The 22782-nt window shown below is 45.0% G+C and overlaps 3 protein-coding genes and 1 long non-coding RNA gene across 9 annotated transcripts; 3 read left to right on the forward strand and 1 right to left on the reverse strand.

Moving 5' to 3' along the window:
• Positions 1-673: 673 nt before the first annotated feature.
• Positions 674-6652, forward strand: HOXB9 (homeobox B9). The gene is made up of 2 exons (XM_054801872.1): positions 674-1298; positions 4761-6652. The coding sequence occupies exons 1-2, from the start codon at positions 791-793 to the stop codon at positions 4994-4996; spliced, it is 744 nt and encodes a 247-aa protein (XP_054657847.1). The 5' UTR covers positions 674-790; the 3' UTR covers positions 4997-6652.
• A 3880-nt stretch (positions 6653-10532) lies between these two features.
• LOC129195657 (uncharacterized) lies at positions 10533-15414 on the reverse strand. Its single transcript, XR_008573936.1, has 3 exons — positions 15282-15414; positions 12686-12794; positions 10533-10891 (listed from the first exon to the last, which is right to left on the reverse strand). It is a non-coding gene; the product is annotated as an uncharacterized LOC129195657 (long non-coding RNA).
• Positions 13679-16385, forward strand: HOXB8 (homeobox B8). Of its 2 annotated transcripts, none has more exons than XM_054801918.1 (2): positions 13679-14428; positions 15196-16385. In XM_054801918.1, exons 1-2 carry the CDS (start codon positions 14008-14010, stop codon positions 15501-15503), a joined length of 729 nt encoding a protein of 242 aa, XP_054657893.1. In that variant the 5' UTR covers positions 13679-14007; the 3' UTR covers positions 15504-16385. The 2 variants fall into 2 exon arrangements, with proteins under 2 accessions (XP_054657893.1, XP_054657894.1); XM_054801919.1 differs by having other exon boundaries at positions 15199-16385.
• A 113-nt stretch (positions 16386-16498) lies between these two features.
• On the forward strand, positions 16499-22240 carry HOXB7 (homeobox B7). Of its 5 annotated transcripts, XM_054801875.1 has the most exons (4): positions 16678-16700; positions 17189-17347; positions 17990-18343; positions 21295-22240. In XM_054801875.1, the coding sequence occupies exons 2-4, from the start codon at positions 17251-17253 to the stop codon at positions 21546-21548; spliced, it is 705 nt and encodes a 234-aa protein (XP_054657850.1). In that variant the 5' UTR covers positions 16678-16700; positions 17189-17250; the 3' UTR covers positions 21549-22240. The 5 variants fall into 5 exon arrangements, with proteins under 5 accessions (XP_054657852.1, XP_054657853.1, XP_054657850.1 ...); XM_054801877.1 differs by lacking the exon at positions 17189-17347 and having other exon boundaries at positions 16499-16700; positions 18061-18343; XM_054801878.1 differs by lacking the exon at positions 17189-17347 and having other exon boundaries at positions 16563-16700.
• The last annotated feature ends 542 nt before the right edge of the window (positions 22241-22782 follow it).

The following is a 22782-nucleotide window of genomic DNA, read 5'->3' on the forward strand; positions in this document are numbered from 1 at the left end:
CTGGTCAAAGTTGCAATGCCAGTGACATTTTAAATTTCATATTTACCCACATTATTTTACCATGTTAACAATACATTTTCCCATCCCAGCTGGTTAATTATTTATAACACCCTCCCCACCAGTCTTGCTACCTAGATTCATCTTTTTCTTTACAAAAACGCATATGTGTGTGCATTTATGTACATATGCCTGTAATGCACGCACACATATGTATGTATATGAAATCACGGCGGGGGGGGGGGCGGTTTGGTTTGTACTTATTCTCTGATTTTTTGCTACCGTACTCTGGAGCCCGAGTGGCAAAGAATACCTTTTATCTCTATTCCCCCATGATGGTTATTAAAGGCAAAGCGAGCACATCAGCATCTTTCTTTAAAAAAAAAAAAAAAAAAAAAAAGGTCCCCCCTTCCGCACCCCCACCCCCCCAATATTTCAGGACCAAATCTAGGAAGGGATATTATCCCCAGCTCTGCCCGTTTGGTGGCTTTTCGAAACTCCTGACGTTTTGCAACATTGCATAAACATAAAACAATCCATCCTTGATATGGAATGCAAGGGCGGATGACAGCGCAGCGCAGCCCCCTCGGCTTCGATTGATTTACGCCGAGACTGACGCTTTATCAGGCACACGAAAAAAGTTTGACCAATCATTTTGCTGGGAGCTCACAACACAGCAGCCCAACTGTACTTTGTTGGCTGGGAAGTTGGAGAAGGGGGTAGAGTACAAATCTAGATCTGTCCTATATATTTTTTTCCCTTCATTGAACCGTGCTTTGTATGATGTCTGAGAATGTCCATTTCTGGGACTCTTAGCAATTATTATGTCGACTCTATTATAAGTCATGAAAGTGAAGACTCGCCTTCAGCTAAATTTTCATCTGGGCAATATACAAGTTCCAGGCAAGCTGGGCACAATGAGCATCTAGAATTCCCCTCCTGTAGTTTTCAGCCAAAACCTCCAGTTTTCAGCGCCTCCTGGACTCCTTTGAATCCACATTCTTCTGGTACCCTTCCTGCCGTCTACCATCCATATATTCAACATCAAAGCGTCCCATCTGATAGCAGGTATCTACGGAGCTGGCTGGATCCAGTACCCAGAGCAGAGAACCTCCCTGGGCAGGGATCTGTTAAGGCAGAGCCGCTGCTGGGCCGTCCCGGGGATGTCCATAAACAGGGAACACAGGAGTACAATTTAGAAACTTCTGCTGCAAGGGAAGGGATCGTTTCCAATCAAAGGCCCAGCTTCGAGGACAATAAAGTTTGTGAAGGAAGCGAAGACAAAGACAGGACAGATCAAAGTAAGTTATAAAAGTGAGGAAGTAAACAGTATAAAAGCTGGAGGAGGTGCAATAAAAGGGGACAATGCTGCGTAAAGTTTAAAATCAGGGCTTAAAGAAAACTCTCAGCTTGCTGATGCCAACCTAAGGGGAGAGGTGGGGAGGGGAGAGGGGTGGCATTGTCTCTGCCGGTAAATAAAAATAAAAATAAAAATGAGCGTTGTCTCTGAGCTTAAACAGAGTCCAGAGCGGACAAAAGCTGGAGCGAGTCATCCTCTTTCCTACAGAGCGCTGGCTCCGGCAGCAGAGACCTCTTTAGTAAGCGGGAGTAAATCTGCGCGGGTGCGGGCGGTGGGGAAGGGAAGGGAAGGGACGGGGGGAGCCAGTAAATGTCGGGGAGAAAGGTAGGGAAAGGGGAGCGGAGGGCGGCGGTCGGGGGAGAAAGAGAAAAAGGGGGGAAAGGGGAGAAATTACGGAGGAAAAGTTCACGTGGGGGGAAGTAAACAGCAGCGGGGGCTTTTCCGTGCCCGCCGCTCCGGTGTACCCCGGCAGATGCGGGGACGGACTCGCTCCCCTCCTCTCGGGTTTTTGGTGGTGGTGTCTTCCCCCTCCCCGTGTTTGTTTGTTTGTTTGTGTTTTTTAATTGTTTGTTTATTAAATGCAACGGTTCCGGGTATGAATATTTCAAAGCCATGCTCCTTCCTAGTAAAAAAAAAAAAAAAAAAAAAAAAAAGAGGGGGGGTGTGCTTCCAACTTAATTAGCTTTTATTTGTAATGTAGCCAGATTGAGGAAACAGTTAAACTGCAGCATGTGCTTTTTCCGCGAGCTGGCTTGTCTTTTTTCCCCTGAAATATATATATATATATATATAAAAAATTCGCCTTGAAAATATTTAATAATACCATCAACAATTCTATTAATAACGCTATTATTAATAATAATGATAATAATTATTATAATGATGATGATAATAATAATAATGCAATGGCGTTTGAGTAAGAAAGAATCCATATCTTCCCCTCATGCCGAACCGGTTGGTACCTGGTTTCCATCTGAAAGGTAAACCGGAGCCAAAGCCCGAGCAGAAGGCAAAGAGAGAAACTTGGCTTCACCCCCACGGTAAATATTTTGCAGTGAAAGCCGAAGTTTTCCAAACCGAGAGAGGAGCAGCCCCCGCCGAGTGTAACTCCTCGGAGTCGGTGCAGGACGCACTGACACAGTCATTCTTTTTCCCCTTGAATTAACTTCTGTTTTCCACCACCCCCCCGCAACGTGGAACAGCAGCAGAGATTGCCATTGCAACCATACGATTAAAAATACAGTATATTCTCGCCCCTCATGATTTCCTCCCCTCCTTGTGCAGGATGTTCTGGTGACTTTTTCCCCCCCCTATCATTTAACTTGCACACAGACACACAGGCACACACACACTCACACACGCACAAAAAGAAACTCCTATTCTATTGTACTGGGCAGAGATCCAGAACAAACTGCAACCGTGAGGTGAATGATTTGAGAGAATTAAATATCCAGGTTCTGTGCTCAATGTCCCTGAAATTGAATATATAAAAATCTTGTCCAAGAAAATGTTATTAAGTTATAAGTAAGTGCAGGGACCCGCGCTAAGAGGATGCTGTGTGGTTTCTATGGCATGTGGTTACGACGCATATTTTGTTTTAAATAATAGTTTAATTTGGGCTGATGTTGAGAGCCTGCCAGGGCTGGAAGACGGAGCTGTTTTGCAGAAAGTACTCCCACCAATTTCCCTGACTCTTTCAATTTTTGAAAGTATTTTGCAATAATGAATCTCCGCCCTGTGTATGGCACAGGGATCTGTTAATTTATTTGCTGGATTTTAAAGAAAAGATGTGCCAGAACCTCTTCCCATTCGTTTTCCTGTTTAGGGATTTGTGTATAGTGAATAGATAAAGCAACATTCGCGTTTAAAATATCTTATACTTTAACGATCCAAGATATGACCAAAAAATAAAACCAACCCGAATAAAAATCTGTCATGAAGCAGAGCCCTCCATTGCCATTAAAGGATGGGTAGCAGGATTAACAGTATCAATTATTAACAGCTTTCTTCCTCTTTAATATTTAATTCTGCATATTAGATCAAGTCAATTACATTAAGGAAATAGCCGTGCAAATTTGTAAGAGGCAGTACTTACAGAGGAAGATTAACCGGATTATTTTTAAAAAATATTCAATATATTTCATTTTACGTAGAGGAAACGTTCTGATGGCACGCGCGTGTGTGTATGTATATATTTATAATGGTCCATTGAATTGGTGTAAAGGTTTATCGCTTCAGTCATAATTTCAGAGGAGGTAAAAGAAATAAAATAGAAATACGTGGTCTGTCTATAACCCTTCGTTTTACTCTTTCCCGCCTCTCAGTTACCCAACGGTCAGCTAATATTTGCATGTGATTAGTAAATGCTCTATTATTTACCCTAAACCCACTTCACCTTTGGGTGCGACCTTCACCACTACCGTGTCTGGGGGGGTGGTTTCTGCTCCCAAAATGTTGGTTCCCCCCACCCCCCACCCCCTGAATAGGCTAATTCCTGAAATGTCCTTTTTACAAAAGATTCCCACGTAACTTCTCCCACACGCGAGGGTGACGGGCAGCCTGTTATTTATTTCTGTCTGCATTTGCAGCCCTGCAAATGTCCATGTCTCTGGGTAACACTGTCCAGATCTCCGGCAGCAGAGTCCATCCAGCCCTCAGAGGATGTTTATTGTATCGAGACCGTTTCTTGCCACATAGCAAAAAATAGGCAGGATTTATGAAAGGTTTCTCCAGATCTCCTCTCTCTGCCCTTTTCCTGCGCGATGTGTTTATAGGAGTAAATCTGTAGACACGTGGGAAAACAAGTCTGAAAAAAAAAAAAAGAAGTATATATAATTTTTGCATTGGTTTCTTTGTATATACGGTGCGTAACGTGCAGATGGGCGTTATGTAAATCTGTAAGTGCATGTGGGTGTTTACCTGGTATAGATGGACCTGGGGAAAAGTGGGGGGAGCTCTGCCAGTGGCACGTGTGCACTCAAACATACGTGTGCGCGCAGACACGTGTGTGCACCGTAACATGTGTGTGCAGAGACACGTGTGTGCACAGGCATGCCATGGGTGTGCGCACAGGCATGGGTGTGCACAAACACAAGTCTGTGCGTACAGACGACACAGACCCGCGTGTCCGCGGGTCCCAGGCCCCCCCCCCCCCCCGGAGGGACGGGGTGCCTGTGCGGCGGTATTTGGGGATCGGGCCCTCCCTCCATCTGGGCAGCCCGTGCTCGCCCTGACGGTCCCGTATGATTTTCATATGGCCGCTGCTGCTAACTCCTATGGCAGGGAGCATTTTTCACCCGGGCGTGCATATGCGTATTTATAATCTTAATATTTGATGGCATGATTAAAACCTTCTGAGAAACACTCAAGCTGCATCGTATTGATCTTGCTGCTTTTCTTTCAGCCAACCCAGCTGCCAGCTGGCTTCACGCCCGCTCCTCCAGGAAAAAACGATGCCCTTACACCAAATACCAGACCCTGGAACTAGAGAAGGAGTTTTTATTCAATATGTACCTGACGAGGGACCGTAGACACGAAGTGGCCAGACTCCTCAACCTGAGTGAGAGACAAGTCAAAATCTGGTTTCAGAACCGAAGGATGAAAATGAAGAAAATGAACAAGGAACAGGGCAAAGAATGAAAAAAAAAAACCCACGAAAAACACAAAAAAACAAAAAACAACCCCAAACACCAGAAAAGCGCCATCTCCCCCTTCCCCCCCCCAGCTCCCAGCCTCCGCGGCCGCGCACCCCCACTGTAGTGCTGCCAAATCCCCCAAACACGCGGGGAAACCCTCCCCGTTTTCCATCTCCACCTTTGCATGCGAGATGTTGCTTATTATTCTCTTTTTATCTTCTTAGTATTGCCACATAGGAGGCAACTTAGCCAAAACTGCAGCTCCTTTTTGGGGACACATGCTGGGTTTTGTTTCTGTTCTCTTGTTTTCTTTCTCTATTTTTTTTCCTTTCTCTTTTCTTCTCCCTACAGTGTAACATAGACACAGGCTCCTGTCTGAGCAGCAGCTTTCTCTGCTTGCATTTTCTCCATGGAAAGCAAGACGGTAAACACAACTGGCCACAAACCACCCTGGCCCAAGCCCCCACCAAACCTCGCTGTCTTTCTTTATCCACGTAAGGACAATGATTCTCTATAGCGTTCACAACACCCCGGCACACACACACACACACACGCACACTCACGCACACACTCACACTCACACTTTGAGGTGGCCAAGGAACCAGACGATTTAATTAAACTACTGCAAGACAGACACATTCGTAAGACTTGCGTTTGATTGCACCCAACAAATCATTTTCAATTCGCCAACTTTATACCGGGGTAGTCGGTTAATGACAGCCCAACTCCCAACCGCGCTGGGTTTTCCCCCCCCCCGCCTTTTTTTTTTCTTTTTAGTTTGTTTTATTATGCGGGATTTTTATTTGAATGGTGCCATGGCAGATATGTGACTTTGACCTGAAAGTTTAGTAGAATCTTTACAGGCAAACCTCCTCATCTGGTAGTTTTATACTGGGTCACTTGGAAGAGGAGAAAAGACGGGGAGGGAGGCGAGAGAGTGTGTGGGGGGCACTCTCAGAGCCGCATTGTAAATTATTTAGGAGAAAAAGGGGCGGAAGAACCCCTGCCAACTTATTCCTAACTTTTAGAGGAGAGGAAGAATGGGATTTTCTAGTTAAAAAACTACCTTAGTAGAGCTATAAGGGAGGGGAAGGTTGTGTTCTTAGTGCTAGCATATTTATAATTTATTGTGAATTGACTTTTCCTAAAGCAGTAGGCTGTTGCAGAGATAAAGTGCCAACCCTAGCCTGTGTGTATTTCTTCCCCCTCCTGTTTGCTGAGATGCTTTTAATACTTGAATGTCGGTGGGGTTTTGTTGGGGTGGGGTTTTGTTGTGGTTTTGGTTGTTGCTTGTTGTTTTTTTTTTTTTTTTCTTCCTCTTTTCTCCGCCTGAAGCGAGCTCCCGGCATGTTTTCCCATTGCCACCCGCTTTCCTCCGGGGCCCGGTGCCACGCGGGGCCGGGGCCCGCTGCCTCCCCGGGGAAGGAGCCTCGTCCCGCGGGTGGCACAGGGGGATGCGGCGGCTCCGCGCTGCCCGCCCCCCCCCGCCCCTCATCCTCATCCTCATCCTGAAGAAGCGTTTAGAGTAACAAATATAGACCTTGCTGGTCTCATGTCATGCCGGCCGGAGCTGATTTCTCATCTGACAGATCCGCTGGAGGTTTCTCCAACCCGCCCGTGCGGGACTGGTTTCCCTTTATCTCTGTAAGACTTAACTTTGTTTTGGGAAAGGGGGGGGGGGGGGTTAGCGGGAGGGGGGGGCCGGGAGGGTTTAGTACCAGTTGATTATATGTTGGGTATTGTAAACTGTGTTTGTGGTTGTGTTTCTGTGAATGTTGAAGCTCGTTTTCTGTTTCTACTGTGGCTTTTTAAGTATGCGAAGAGTTCTGCAGTTGATAGTGGATGGAAAATATCGAAATAAACCTCTCTCGTTTTCTTCGTGTGCAAATTTGTATATTTAGCTGCCAGGAGGCTTTCTAGGAACCAGGCGAGTGTAAGGTGGCTTGTTTTAATAGGGTGGGGAAAAATAGAGAAAAATAAATCTATTTCTGCTGTGTATCTGAACGAACCAGTGCAAATCTGATTTCAGAAGCGACTAACTTGTGTCTCCTTAGCGTCAGGTTTTGTGAGACCACTTTTATCTGTTGAACAGAGATTGCTCTGGGAAGAAGTGATAGGCAGATTTGCGTTTTTGGAAAGTGTTCCTGCTTCTCCCCCTCCCTTCATGATCCAGAGATAAGAATCAAGTAGCTGCGCCTCGGTGCACTGAAATTTCCACCACTTCAATTCCTCTTAAAAGGGGTAAAAAAATATAAAAATCTTCCACTCGACCAGAAACCAGACCTTAAGTGTTTAAGACCATTCCTCAGAAAGTTTTATGCTTTTTTTCGGTGTTGGTTTTTGGTTCTTCTTTTTTTTTTTCTTTTTTTTTTTCTTAATGCCTAGACTTTCTCATGTAAAACTTTCCATCATGAAGTAGCTCCTCGGGGGCTTCAAAATTTAACTGTTCTGTTGCCGGAGGGAGTTACATGTAACCAAACTTCACCCTGTGTCAAAGCCCCTAATCCCCTTCCTCGAAACTCAATTAAGAAATGATGTTTCGGAGACATTTTGAGCTGGGGTTAAAAAAAAACGTTGGTGGCAGCAGGATCATTTCTCTAAATCTGGATTTATTATTAAAAAAAAAAAAAGATAGTGGGTCGGAAAAGATGATTTAGCTGTGTTTAAGCTGGGCAGTCAAAATTTTCAGCTTTGTTTGATTCTTCTCAAGGGTGGATGGATTACAAATCTGCTTCATGCTGAATTGGTATATTTCTCATATCCCGATCTGAGTATGGACTTGCCTAAATCCTCATTACTATATTTTTCAGAAGCGTATCCGTGACTTAATTGATGTTTGCAACCCATCGGCCACTAGGATTTAGAAACGTTTTTCACTTTCCTTAGAATTGTGGTAAAGAGCGGATATTTTTAAGACTACAATATAAGGTTCTTTTTAAATAGAATTTAAAATGTTAGTTCATTATATTAGGAAATATGCTTACTTTAAAAATGTTGGAAAAACTGTCTTCTGTAGCATCAGCCCGGATGTATTTTCCAGAGATGTTTAATGCTCCAGAATAAAAATCGATTTTAGAACAACAGCACCTATATGTCATTGTGTTATACTGCTTCATCTAAAATTTCAGAAATATTTTCATTGTGTTTTCCTGCGTTCTTTAGTGGCTCGTTAAGTGTATTATACGAATCAATTTTTTGCTTAGGTTAAAAAAAATATGTCCAGAGACAAATAGAAATAATTCCTCTCCGGTGTAGCAAGTGCTTACTTCATCCCATGCAAACTTGCTCCGTTTCTACATTTGTTTTTGTTTTTTAATTTGGAGATTGTTAATATCTGGTTACATTTACCGGTGGTTGCTTGTTTGTTTGCTTGTTTGCTTGTTTGTTTTTGAGGGTTTAATCTTTACATTCCCGCATCAGCCTTAGGGCACCAGAAGCAAAGGCGGAGAATGGACTGGTTTTATTTGACTTTCCTTGGTTTATTCCCCTACCGCCCAAGGAAAACTTTGCTAAAGAAAAATTAGAAACCCAAAACAAACAGTGAGAAACCCCACCCCGCTTTCCCTGCTTGGCATCACCTCGGATTTGACACGCGGTTCCTTTTTCCAAGGGCTCAATGAGAGGTTCCTATAATTCCGTCTCTAAATTCGTTTGACATTTTATTGCTCATGAAGAAATACAAGCGCTTGGAAAGTGTTTCTATCTCTATATTTAAAAAACAAACAAACCCTAAGACCTGCTCAGCCCGGCAGGAAGCAGGTAGTGAGAAATATAACCAAGAATCTCTTTCCACTAATTTTTAACATAATGGGCGCTCTAAAGGGCAATATTTCACTTCTTAAAAAAATCCTTTCTTTAGGGCAGCTCTGAAAAGAAAACAAAAGAAGAAGAAAGATATTTGGAGCTTACTGAGGGAAGAGAGAGAAAGGGAAGTAACTTGTCATAAAAAAAGGAAAATTCAGTGCAGTGTGCTGCAATAAAAGAATATGACCGCTATAAAACTTTATAGGGTATAAATTTCTGAAGGTTAAGGAACTAAACGGCTGTAAAGCAAACAGTGCAAGAAAACTTTCAGGAACTCCTAAATTACTACAACGACTTGGGAATGTGGGGAAACCCAACGTGTAAATGCTCTTGTTTCTGCTTAAGTCACATACAAAGTTCTTCCCCCCCCTTTTTTTTTTCTTTTTTTCCCTAAGGGAGGGGATAGTTAAAAAATAAGGGGGGGAGGAAAGAGAGAGAGAAAAGGTGGGGAGGGACTCTGGCTAATTTATTCTTCTCTTGCAGATGCCGTGAAAATCCAGCACTCTGGATGATTCCCTTTGTTCTTTTTTTTTTTCCTTCTTTTTTTTTTTTTTTCTTTTCCTTTTTCCTTTAAAGCAATTCCAGGCTGCCAGAATGCTGAGCCATGCACACAACAACAACAACAACAACAACACACACACACACACACACAGAGGCACCCCCACACTCACACACTCGAAGTTCTGGCGAGACGTCTGGGCTTGGGAAGCTCTTTATCGGTTTACAGCTCTGGCCTTCCCCCTCCAGAGCAGAATGACCAATTGTTTAGTCTCGGAATTTGAAACAATAGTGGTTTTCAAAAGCAAACCCATTTTGCCTCTTTTATTGCCGGGTAGAGCGCCTGGATACTGGGACTTTCCCCGCGTAAAACTTCAGCGCTGCGGGGCGAGGAGGGAAAACTCCACTTTCCTTTTTCTCCCTCTTTTTCTCCCTCACCTCCCTTCGCTTTCAGTTGGTTTTATTTCCCCAGGTCCGACCGGGGACCCCCCCTCTTTTTTCTGCCACCCCACACCCCCCCTCAAGGAACTCTCCCCCCCCCCCTTGCGCGCCCCCCGGCGCAGGCTGCGGCTCCGCGCAGCGCCGCGAGGTGGCGCCCTTGCTCCACGTTAGACGCGCGTCTCCCGCGCTCGGCCGCGGGGCTCCGCGTAACACCTTGATTTCATTAGCGGCACCAACCGGGCTGTTTGCTGGCGAGCATGAATAATCCCGAGGCATAAAATATAGGGTTAATTATAGCTATTTTGCCGATTTTATAGGTTACATCTATTTTTCCCTGCGAGGGTAAATTATGTGAGGCTGGGCGGGGGTGGGGGGGGAAGAAAAGAGTTAAGCTGGAGGCTCTGTGCTGGGATGCGGTGAGAGGTGGGACACGCATCTATTTTAAATGTTCATTTAAAGGGGAGAACAAAAACCATCGGGTTTTGTCTTCTGCTAGTTCGGGTGGAGGTGGGAGGACAGCTTAATTATCTCCAAACCGAAGATTTACGTTTGCAGGACTGGAAAAGAGAGTGGCCCCAAGATTTCGGGGAGAAAGGCGTACAGAGAATCATGACATTTTTTCCCTCGCTCTTTACCTTAGCCGTTAGGATGATCTGCGCTTTCTCGGCTCTTTATTGTATGCTTTTTGGATTCATAGCCGTCACCGAAAACAACCCAACAGTATATGCTTTTTAGAAGTTGAACCAGTCATTTTTGGTATAGTTGCTTCGTCTTTTGGTAATGCTACTCCTCTTTGCCCAAGGTCTTCACTTAATATGTTTGGAAATATTTTTAAAAGCTACAAAATAGTAAATTAATCCAAAATCCTATTAACTTACCGCGTTTTGTGATATGTATAAATACTCCACTGATGCAGTAGCAGCAAAAATGTAAACTTTTAACTCCATTCACTTTTATTTCGGCCTTTGTTTCTTTAAAATTACAAGACAAAAATTATTCAGACGTTCCAGTCCTTCAGCCACAAATAACAGAAAGGAATGGTGGCAATAATTTCACTATAGGTTTTCTTTCAAATTGTTACAAACAGGTATTTTCTGAATAAATGTTTCTCCGAAGTTGCACCAGAAAATACACCCGTCCCCCGATAAGCAGCATTCTGGGGAACAAATTAAACAAATTAAACAATTAAACCGATACACACAACAGAACAGGATGCGATAGGTTGTTTTAAAAAGCAAAAGTTAAGCATCTCAAGACTCTGTTTAAATCCTATAGAAAGAAATACAGATGTAACCAGAAATGGATAGGGAAAATAAAAGAAAAATCCTGCCCTTGTGCATTCAGTAAAATGCAGAGTAGTGAAAAGTTAAGGTTTACCTAGGAAAGGGTTTGGGGTTCTTTTTTTTTTTTTTTTTTCCTTGTGAATTCCTAATAAATCTTTCCTCCACTGGGTATTTATAAATTATCTTCTCTCTCACAGACATACACACACGCGCACACACATCCCCACTTGTTTTTTCTTATAATAGAAACATTTTCCTTTCATCAGGAATCTGAGTACAGTATATGAATGATTTAAGATCAGCCATTGACTTCTGGTGCATTGGTGAGTTACCATCACATCATGACCATAAAATTCTACCGCACTTGATAAAAATGCTAACTTCCAAGAACAACTTCACTCCCACCTTCTTGGGGTCCACGTATGAACGGGAATTCCTGTTATTTTTTTACTTTACAAAGTTGAATAGATGGAGGTACGCCTCTAAATACACATAGAAGAAGATATTTTCTTTTCTAAAAATACTTTAGTCGATTTTTTTTTCTTTCTTTCTTGAAAATTCTAGCATCGAGCATCCCCACACCAATCTCCAAAGCTCTATTTACTTCTGTGCACCATTTCTGGGGTTTTATGTTCAAAGATGAAACCAAAATCTGCTCAATCGACAATAAAAGTGTTGAGAAAAATAAAATGCTAACTTGTCTTTTAGGGGGGAAAAAGCCTTAATTATACCACTGCAAGTACTCCAACAACAATAATTACTTGAAAAGGCTCTTAGACTCGACTGAAATTATCCCTACACAAAATAAAGGAAACGTATTTACTTAAATTATTTCTCTAAGGATGGTTTTAAAGTTTTATTCCGTTACTATCTTTGTTTTCTTTCTTTCTTTCTTTCTTTCTTTCTTTCTTTCTTTCTTTCTTTCTTTCTTTCTTTCTTTCTTTCTTTCTTTCTCTCCCTCTTTCTTCCTGCCTTTCTTAATTCCCTGCCTATTCCCACTGCCAATTTTAATGCAAGTATTTTTTATTTCTTTTTACCAAACCCCTGGCAAGCAGGCTAACGGAAACATTTCAACTTTTTCCTCTTTTCCATGTTGTGGAGGTTGAAAATTGTCCCTCAGTTGAAGGCAGGCACGACTGAAACCATCTTTAATTCACCTTTCTCGTGTCAAAACCGCGCAGCAATGGGATCCAGCAGAAATTTACCCGGGGCAAAGGGGAAGGAGGAAAAAAAAAAAAAAAAGAGGTTTAAAAGAGTGTCTTTAACTCCTATTGAAGGTTGAAGGATTGGAAAATATAGCTGGCATTGCGAGGGGCTTGGAGGGGCGTCGTGGGTGTTAGGCAGGCTGGGGCAGCGTTTGGGTTGGGAGGGTTTGATGTCGTTATTAGCTGAAATACGTCTCGGTAATATTTGCTGACTGCGATAAATGAATTTCAAAATCTACCCCCTGTGTGTTTAGATGGTGGAAAATTGCAGCGTTGGCATCTTAGGGGTAAGTTTGCTCCGTTGTTACCAAATGCCAATAAAATAGAAAGCCTCTCTCCCTTACCCCATCCCCCTCTTCTCCCCAGTTTTCATTAGAAGTATCATGCAAAAAAAAAAAAAAAAAAAAAAAAAAGAAGTTATTGAGGAGGGGGTGAGGTAGGGAACAGCCATCAGTTACTGACCATAAAGGTTCTGTTCTGGGTGTGATAAGCGACACAATACTTTTAGTTCGCAATCATCCCCGACCACATCTTGAACAAGTCCTCGGCGGGGGAGGAGGCAGGGAGGGGGCTGCGGGAGAGACACAAAAAGTCAATGTTATATATGAAAAACTATAATCATTTTAATTCAATATTGACACCTCAACATCTCGCTGTAATGCGGACGGGTCCAATCGAAACCTCTGGTTTATAGCAGTAGAGGAACGAACTCGTAAAATCCTAACGGCTTTTATGTAGTGCGGTATAAACAACAACAACATCCCCGGCTTTATGGCGTTTTATAGTTTGTTAAACAGTTTACAGCCTTTTTTGGGGCTATTACAAATGCAATTCCCTTCATGTGATAGTTAAACCTTTATCAATAATAAGGAAATTGATCATTAAAATGTTAAATATGACTACCTCGTTTGTTTTAAAATATGTTTAGGGTAAGAAGCTGTATGATTTGATAACTTGTATTAAAATACCAATTACATTTATAGGACCTTTTAAAACTGGTAGCAATTAAATCGTGTTCTTTTACAGTTTTCCAAAGCGACCCTGACATTTAAAAAGGCTAAAACTGCCTCGTTAAAATTTTGAAATTAACGACTGCGAGCGCTTCTCTTTAATTTTCCAACACTCCCCAAAAATCAATCTTTTGGGTGGTCTAGGTATGTGATTTGTTGTGAGGCGAGCGATATCTCATTAATGTAGGTAGTTAAACATATTTAATCCGTATATTCACCCCACCTCCTTCTCCCTTCCCCTCTCGCTCCCTCTCTCTCTCTCTCTCTCGCTCCCTCTCCCTCTCTCGCTCCCCCTCGCTTGCTTTTCCTTCTTTATTCTCTCACACTCTTCCTTTCACAATCATGCAGTGCAGAGTCCGTGTGGAGTAAGGAGAAGCCAATAGGATGAGGTTTTGGTAATAGATGCAAATGATCATGAAAAGACACTGCAAAATATGAAACAACTCATTTGCGCTGAAGTAAATCACTGAAAACTGTTTATGAACTGGCATCTCTTCTTGGAAATGTAAAGCGAGAACTCTTTAAGTGGCGATTTTTTTTTTTTTTTTAGGGGTGGGGGGGAGGAAAGAATTCAATATCATGCAGGCTTAGAGTTTTGATTATATCCTCCTTTTATATTCCTGGAAATCACAAACTGTCGTTGCTTAGCATCTTAGCGCTTTCTTTTTTTGCTAATAGATTCCCGTGGTCTGGTTTGGTTGGCTTCTATTTTTTTTTTAATTTTTTTTTTTTATTTTCTTCCTCCTCCAAACAAATATTCTTATTTAAATTAAAATGAGCTCTTATTTTGTCAACTCACTCTTCTCCAAATACAAAACCGGGGACTCCTTGCGTCCCAATTACTATGACTGTGGGTTCGCTCAGGATCTTGGGGGCAGACCCACGGTGGTGTACGGACCCAGCACGGGGGGCACCTTCCAGCATCCGACCCAAATCCAGGAGTTTTACCACGGAGCATCCTCACTCTCCAGCTCCCCTTACCAACAGAATCCCTGCGCCGTGGCGTGCCATGGGGACCCCAGCAACTTCTATGGCTACGACCCCTTGCAAAGGCAGAGCCTCTTCAGCGCCCAGGAGTCGGACTTGGTGCAGTACACGGACTGCAAGCTTGCTGCCAGCGGCCTTGGAGAGGAGGCGGAGAGCTCGGAGCAAAGCCCTTCTCCGACCCAGCTTTTCCCCTGGATGCGACCGCAAGGTGAGGCGAGATGGAAAGGACAGCGAGGAGGCATTTCCTGAGCCCATAAAGTAGCCCTCTTGCTTTCTTTCTGCCCCTCTTGCTTGCTTTCTTTCTTTCGCTCCCTTTTTCTTCCCCAGTGACTGTATTTTACTGCTTTATGGGGGTAAACTTTTGCACTTGTAAATTGCTTTATAGTTTAATTACCCTGAAGGAGACCTTTTCTTCTGGGGGCTGAGCGAGCCGGGCTTTCTGTGGAAGGAAGCGTCCTTAAAGTTTATGGCACTTTTATAGCCTTAAAAAGCCCCTTCATTTTTGTTTTGCGTTTGATTTGGGATTTCGGTGGTGCTGCTTGTTCTCCCCGGGCTGCAGCTCTTTATTTTTTTTTTTTTCCGGGATCCCAAAGAGCCGGAGTCTGTTGTTGTTGTTGTTGTTGTGGTTCGGGTAATAATAAGTGTGCAAGTGCAGGCTTTAGCTGGACTGCTCGGAGTGGGCTGGTGGGTGACCCCCCCCTCCCCTGCCACCATCACCCCTTTCCTTTATAACCATCTTCCCTTTTATAATATTCTACAGGAGCCTTTTCCTCTCCCTGTTTGCTTCCTGCCTTTGCTCCTGCGAGTCCTTTCTTCCTCCCCCTCCCGTGTGTGTGTGTGTGAGTGTGTGTGAGCGTCTGTGAGTGTGTGTGAGCGCGTGTGAGCCTGTGTGTGCCTATTCCCGAGCCTGGTTTATGTATCTTTCAACCTCCTTCTCTTCTTCCCCTCTTCCACCCAACCTTTGCAATTCCCCAGCAGCCGCTGGACGGAGGAGGGGGAGGCAAACCTACAGCCGCTACCAGACGCTGGAACTGGAGAAGGAATTTCTATTTAATCCCTACCTGACCCGCAAACGGAGGATCGAGGTCTCGCATGCCCTGGGATTGACAGAAAGGCAGGTCAAAATCTGGTTCCAGAACAGGAGGATGAAATGGAAAAAGGAAAACAACAAAGACAAGTTTCCCAGCAGCAAATGCGAGCAGGAAGAACTGGAAAAACAGAAAATGGAAAGAGCCCAGGAGGTGGACGAGGAAGGGGAAGCACAGAAGGCGGACAAGAAATAAAAGGATTTTTAAGGACTGAAAGGCAAGCGCTGCTGGGGTGGAAGAGCCCCTGAGCCCCACGTTAATGGCAGTTAATGTAAGGGAGGGGTGGGAAAAAAAACCAACAATGCATAGAAAAGAGAAAGGAAAAAAAAAAAACCTTTTATTGCTGTAAAACAATATAGCTGTAAGCACCACTTTCCTGATTATCCTTTGATACAATGAACAGTATGCAAAAGTGATCGGGAGGTCTCTCCTGCCTTTTGCCAGTTATTAACTAGTGGTAGTGTAACGCAATAGCTTATGTAAAACATGACTGTGAAATTTTCTCTCTCTCTCTGTCCTTCTCTCTGTCTCTCTCTTCTTTCCTGGGGGGTGGGTTGGTTAACATAGCTTTCAATGCTATAGGAGTTACGTGAAATTACATTTGTGCACTTTTTTTTTTAATTTTCCACCTTTTTTGTTGTGGTTTATCTGTATGTACTGGAGGTAGCTATTGAAACAAACATCCCAACAACATGAAACTGCCTATTTATGCTATAGTTATCTCTCTCTTTCTCTCTCTTTCTCTCTTTACTTTCCTTACTTCTGTTCTTTTTTTTTTTTTTGGTTCGGGATTTTCTTTTTTTTTTTTTTGTTTACAATTTTTAAGTGTCTCTTCCAAAAAAGGGGGAAAAAAGAAAAAAAAAAAAAAAAAAGCGTTTTTCTCTCCTTTAGTTAGCATGCGCACAGTGAAGCAAGTTGTAAAGTGATCTTTAGGTTAACTGTGAAAAAGAATGTATACTGTATACGTGAATTACTTTATTGGGGGAACTAATTATATATTTTGTTGTTCTTTCATCACTTTGTTCTATTGTCTAAACCTGGAAGCGGCGGAAGAAAGTTACAATAAAGTTTACAAGCGAGAATTCCGTGACATCATTCTTTTACCCTGCTCCATTTCCTCCAGGACCACTTTGATAGAAAGGAAATAAAAGTCAATTGTGTCGGAGCTGCAGCCCTGGCCATCAAAGACTTCTTTGCCTGGAGAGATGCTGGCGGGCTGGATCGCTGCTGGGACGGGCGGAGGCAGGGGCTGGGGCCGGGGAGCTGCTGCCTGGGAGCCGTGGGGAAGGGGAGGGGGACGAGGCAACTGCGATGGCTTCTGCTCTTGTTGTTGTTTCTAACAGTTCCTGGGTTGTGACAGGTTGGAAGGCTGTGTGGAAATCCTTCCTGAAGGTAACGTGTTTTGTTGTTTGGTTTTTTTTTCCCCTCTTTCCTTTCTCTTTCCTCCTTTCTCCCTCTCTCCTCGCCCACCCCACTGTCCCCGCAAGATGAAGCCTTGCTCTGGGTCCCCCTTCCTTTCCTCCCACTCATCTGGCTGGAAAAAAAAAAAAAAAAAAAAAAATTGTCAGTCGCGCAGCTGAGCTGCTTTCTGCTCCTTCGCCTGTCGAGCTGCCCTGCCATGGCAATAGAGGAGAGCAGGGATGCACACCCATCCCCTTGCAACATAACCTTGGGAAAGGAGAAACAGCACAAACCCTAGACGCACATCCACCATTGCCCGGGCTGCTTCTCCTGCCTGTAAGACTTTCTTTCTAACCCCCCCTCCCTTAAAAAAAAAATTGAGGCAGATCGCATTTTGGAAGGTGTCTCTGCTTCTCCAGCAGAAAGCAAATCAGCCAGCTGGTAAGGTTTTTACTTCTAACTGTAATTGAGTCCTGCAGAACCGCTGACACGCTAAACAAGGGATCTGTACACTCGTTATTTTTCGCAACAAGAAAAGCAAATGCCAGCTCAATACGAAGCTCAAAGCCTGTGGCACTGGAATAAATTAGATATAGAGCTGAATGGCATTTGGGAAAAAAGAACCCTGAAACTATTAGGTATCAATGAGACATTTGTCTTTTTTTTTTTTTTTTTGGGGGGGGGGTGGCCGGGGAGGGGGAGAGGGTCAAGAGAGGGGGAGGGAATTATGTACAGTCTTGTGAAAAAGTACCTCGGAACCGGGGAAATGGTGCGAAGGAGGGAATTTTAGACGGGATCAATAAAGGGATAAATAGAGCTCCCTTCCTTTTCCTCCAGCAGAGAGAGACCGAGAGGGAGACGCTGGTTTATCAGCAACATGCTTTTACCGCCCCCCCCCTCCGCTTTCTCCCTCGGTCTGAGCTGAAAACTGATTACAGGTTGCTTATCGACTCCAGCACAAATTCACCCCTTCCAGCATAGATCTTGGAGGGTTTTATATCGCATCAATTATTTATCATATTTTATAAATCCAGCAGCACTACAATTTTTTGCCCCCGAGGAGGGAACGGGCGGCGATTGGCGCCGCCGGAGCCACGTGCCCGCGCGTCACATGGGCCGGGAGGAAAAAGGGCTCCTTTTTGGTGTAAATCTGGACTCTAATTCCGTAATATATCACGGTACCTCGTAAAACCGACACTAAAACGTCCCGACCTACAAATCACCCGGCCAAATTATGAGTTCATTGTATTATGCGAATGCTTTATTTTCTAAATATCAAGCCGCAAGTTCGGTTTTCCCATCCGGAGTCTTTCCCGAGCAAACTTCTTGCGCTTTCGCCTCCAACACCCAGCGAGCGGGGTATGGGGCCGGATCCACGCCTCCCTTCGCCGCCTCCATGCCCGGGCTCTACTCCAGTGGCAGCGCCGTGCACCCCCAGCCCCCCAGCATGTATTCCTCCGGTTACGGCCTGGAGCCCGGCTCCTTCAACATGCACTGTTCCCCTTTTGAGCAAAACCTCTCCATGATGTGCCCGGGAGATGCTTCCAAGCAGAATTGCAGCAAAACGGACCAGAGGGACTCAGATTTGCAAAGCGACAGTAACTTCCGTATCTACCCCTGGATGAGGAGCACAGGTAAGCCCCAGCCTCTCTAAAGAAAGGAGCTCGGGGTGGGGGGTGGGTGGGGGGAGTGTAAATTATTTGATGGCGTGCGCGGGGGGTGGCGGAGGGGGAGGGGAGGGGGGAATTGTCCCCAACTCCTTTCATGACGTTTCACTGAAAACGCATCTTCAAAAGAGAGAGGGAGAGAGCGACCCCCACCCCCCAACCCCCCAACCCCCCCCCCCCCCCCCGCCATAAAGCCGTCCTTTTAGCTTTAAATATTTATTGGTGTTGCTGGGGCTGTGTATGTGCCATGCAAAAGGCAGTTTGTCTTAGAGGGGACAGACAGAGCTGCAGAAATAATGGCCAGCCCCTTCTTCTCTATATTTACAGGATGGAGATTGTGCTACCCCCATGTAGATATAGATTCTGAAAGAAACTATTTATGGGGGGTGCTTGCAAGCTCGGTTTGTTTTCTGTTAGATTGCAAAACCTTCATTTGCCAGTCCCTCACCACAATGTCCCAGACACTGCAATTAAGCGTAGCGTGTTGCCATCAGAAACAGCAACACATCATTCCCGGTGCAATTAAAAGCCCCGCTCTCAAATCGGTGACACTCCGGCCGGAATCCGGATGGATGGATATAGCGGGGGGGGGGGCACGTTTATACGTGTGACCTCCCGAAAAACATCACCGCGGAGGGGTGCGGTGTGCTCCGCACGTTGGGGAAGGCTCTTTGGGGACCATGGGGTGCTCAGTGTGGCCCTGCTGGGGGGGGGGGCTGAGGGTCCCCGGGACGCTGCCGCGGTGTAGGGCAGCGCAGCCCCGCGGAAGGCCGCGCAGTGCTCCGCGTGAGCGGAGCGGGGAGGGGGACACCCCACGCCGGGACACGCTGCCCCCGCACGTGTCTCAAACCCAAACCCGCTGAACGCCGGGCGGCAGCGCTGCCTTCGGTCACCAACGCGCTCCGTCTCAGGGTATTAATGTCAATTAACATTTAATAAATATCCATTTCCCTCGCGTGGGAGCGGTCCGGGGCGTCCCGGCCCCCCCCCCCCCCCCCCCACCCCGGGCCCCGCTGCACGGAGCGCACCGGGGCTGGGATGGGCGCTCCGGGCCGGGCTCCCCCCGCTCGGAGCAGCCCGGTCGTTGTCCGTATGCACGCGTGGTGGTCTTTACACTCGTGTAATCCTGAGAAGGGGGGAGAAAGGCGCTGCTGTCCCGGCTGGGAGCGGAGGGGAAGGCGTGAGCTCATTTTCCAGCCGCTCCGGCTTCGCCTCTGCCGTGCCAGATTGCAACTTGAGAGCATCCCTGCGAGCGAGCCTCCCTCCGCGGCCAAATATTCGGAAAGGGTCTTGTTAGTAACCCTCAGGGGCGAGGGGAGTGCGGGCCAGCCTCCCTGCGAAGCAGAGGAAAAAGAAAACAGCGGAGCAGCCAATGCATAGCGGCATATAAAGCCAGGAGTTACCCTCACACTTATTTGGTGGTCAGTTCTTTCCATTACCTGCTCCATAATTCATTCACTTTTACAGTTGATTTATCAAAGACCAAATATTTCTGGTCGTAAACACTTCGTCTCTGCTTTTATCTGATTTCAGATTTAAGAAGCCCCCCCAATCACCCCCCTTTTAGCCTGTGACGCTGCGAGGATCAACATTAGGGTTTGGAAACAGGGCAAACGCGCGGGGTCCTCTGCTCAACACCCCCCACCCCCCCAACCCCGATGCTCTGGGATCTGCTGAGCCTAAACCCAGAGAAAATGGACCTCTGTCGTAAAAGTGGGGTCCCCTCTCCCGACCCCCCGACCCCCTCCCCCGTGCCTCATGCCCACTGTGCGATCGTGCTTGTGGAATTTCATCAGCGAGCAGAGATAGAGTTGTCATCCCTATTCAGCAGCAGTTTATGGCTCTCCCCTCAGCGGATTTTACAACCCACATTCCACGACCTGCACATTTTTACTTTACAGCTAGCCTGGCTATTTTGCCTTTTTTTTCTCCTTTTAATGACTGGATCTTTTCTTCTTTTAAAAAGAAAGAGGGAGGGGGGTAAAAAAGGGAAGAAGAAGAAGAGGAGTCCGGTGGAATGTGTGGAGGAGAGGCCGAGGGTTGCTGTTCGCCATCCCCACTGCTCTGGGAAAGAATACATTATACTATAGATATACATAGCATTTACATAGAAAATAGAGTCAGGATCACAAACACCATATTGTAGAAGTATTTCCAATCAGATTGCAGGAAATGTCGGGTGGAGGGGAGAATTAGGAGCTGGGCCCTTTCCAAACCCCGCTCGCAGGCAGCTGGAGGGTGGTGGGGAGCCTGGGGTAAGTGTTGAGGCGCTTCTCATGTGCAGACACCCCCACAAACACAGCCCGAGGGTAGCAGCCCCCCTGTCAGCCCAAGAAGTTGCTGCTGTGCCCAAAACATCCCCTGAAATAATTAAGACCATCACACACCTTCCAAGCAGGCGCCCTGATGACAGCTTTAAGAGAGGACAAATAGTTGGATTTGCGTAGGTAGCAGACGCCTCTCTCGCTCGACTGTATTTCTGTATTTCCCAGCGATCCGAAATTTCTGGTGTCTAAATGAAAATTAAAGCAGGAGCTCAGAGTCTGAGTGCTGCTACAAGGGCAGGAAACTTTGTGAAGTTTGTTGTTCACTCGGAGACACGCACAGGCACACAAAAATAGCACTGCACGCTTTTCCGGGATGAAGGGAAATTAAAGCTGAGGTGGTTTGGGGGCTGAGAACAGGGAGGGTGAGGTGGGCAAAGCCTCAAGCCGAAGGAGTTGATCTTGCAAATAATAAGAAGGGCTGTCCCAGGTTGTACACATCCTCCGAGGATTTCGTCCCCCCGTGGGACTGCAGTGGATGGGTGCTTGCTAGGCAGCACCCAAAAACAAAACCAAGAGAGCAAACCGGAACAGCAGCCCCCAAAACGTCTCCCTCGACCCCCCAACTGATCTAAATCTGCATTTATTTCCCAGGCACCGACAGAAAACGCGGCCGCCAGACCTACACCAGGTACCAGACCCTGGAGCTGGAGAAGGAGTTCCACTACAACCGCTACCTGACGAGGAGGAGACGCATCGAGATCGCCCACGCCCTGTGTCTCACGGAGAGACAGATCAAAATCTGGTTCCAGAACAGGCGCATGAAGTGGAAAAAAGAAAATAAAACTGCCTGCTCCGGCTCCAACAGCCAGGAAAAACCAGATGCGGAGGACGACGAGGAGGAATGAAAGGGGCGAGAGGTGGATGCACGAAAGGTGGAAACCCACGCGAGAAGATAAGGGGGGGAAAACACAGAAAAAGACTATATATTAAAATAGATAAATGATAAGTGCATAAATAATTAAAAACCCTAGAAATGATACATTGTGTTTCCTGACACTGAAAAAAATACTACCTATATTAAAGTCTTTTTTTTTTTTTTGTACAATAGAATGACTATCTACCTATTAAATGTGGCTTTAGAGTCAGAATAGACACATTTTTCTATGTGAGTCTTCCTATAGTACAAGTAATTTGTAAATCTCCGTTTGTACTTCGCTGTGTACTTTTTGGTATGAAGTAACGTGGACGTGTTTAGCACCTTTAATTTAGAAAATGTGACCTGGAAGTCTGAATGCAAATTATACTTAGCGTACATAGTCTTGTACATAATATGAATGATTATTACTCCTTCTCCCTGTCAACCTCTGTGGTTCTTTACTCTTTGCTATGCTCTTTTGTCTGTGTATATTTTTACCTGGATTTCTTCCTTGTTCAAGTCTCTACGAAAAAAAAAAAAAAAGAGGAATTAATATTGTGCTACGTAAAATGTTGTATATCAAAGTAGCAAATTATTTAATTGCGACGCGTTGCTTTTTTTTTTTTCCCACCTTGTCTGTGATTATTATTCTTCGAAATAAAAAGGAAATCTCCAATAACCTACCATCGCGTTGGGTTCCTTCCCTTTTTCTTATTAAAAATAACAGACGGGCTTTTGGAATTGCTTTTTCCCATGTAAAATAATTATTCTAAAAGATCCTTTTAGATTAATACATGCCTCGACCTATTATCCTGAACTTCTCTCTCTTTTTCAGGACAGCCCCTCCCTTCAAAATTTTAGTACCTTTTCGATACTTTGGGCGAATATAGTAAGATGAAATTGATATTTGGGATTCTTGAAATGCGGGCTGGTCTCCTTTCTCTGTCCCTCTGTGATTGCGCTGGGGCTATTACTGAAGTGGGCAAGAGCATAAAGGAGGAATGTAAAGACGACGAATCAGCCCAAATTGTCTTTCCGCCCGTTGTTTTAATTCTCTTCTTCTTGTAACTACTTTGCAGAAAACCTATCTATTTTGCCGTGCCTTTAGTGTGTATATATATATATTTTTTTTAGATTCTGCCTCCGCCCTTCAATTACTTTACTGCGGACTGGAACTCTTTCATTAGCACCAAATAATGTTTAGCATCAAAGCACGCATAAAA

The sequence above is a fragment of the Grus americana genome, chromosome 22, assembly GCF_028858705.1.
Source record: "Grus americana isolate bGruAme1 chromosome 22, bGruAme1.mat, whole genome shotgun sequence".
Lineage (NCBI taxonomy): Eukaryota > Metazoa > Chordata > Aves > Gruiformes > Gruidae > Grus > Grus americana.

Coding starts and splice junctions, on each gene's coding strand:
- HOXB9 (XM_054801872.1), top strand. CDS start 791: ATGTCCATTTCTGGGACTCTTAGCAATTATTATGTCGACTCTATTATA. Junction 1,299..4,760: donor CAAAGACAGGACAGATCAAA/GTAAGTTATAAA, acceptor CTTTTCTTTCAG/CCAACCCAGCTGCCAGCTGG.
- HOXB7 (XM_054801875.1), top strand. CDS start 17,251: ATGCCAGCTCAATACGAAGCTCAAAGCCTGTGGCACTGGAATAAATTA. Junction 17,348..17,989: donor AAGAACCCTGAAACTATTAG/GTATCAATGAGA, acceptor CTAAATATCAAG/CCGCAAGTTCGGTTTTCCCA. Junction 18,344..21,294: donor CCCCTGGATGAGGAGCACAG/GTAAGCCCCAGC, acceptor TTTATTTCCCAG/GCACCGACAGAAAACGCGGC.
- HOXB8 (XM_054801918.1), top strand. CDS start 14,008: ATGAGCTCTTATTTTGTCAACTCACTCTTCTCCAAATACAAAACCGGG. Junction 14,429..15,195: donor CCCCTGGATGCGACCGCAAG/GTGAGGCGAGAT, acceptor GCAATTCCCCAG/CAGCCGCTGGACGGAGGAGG.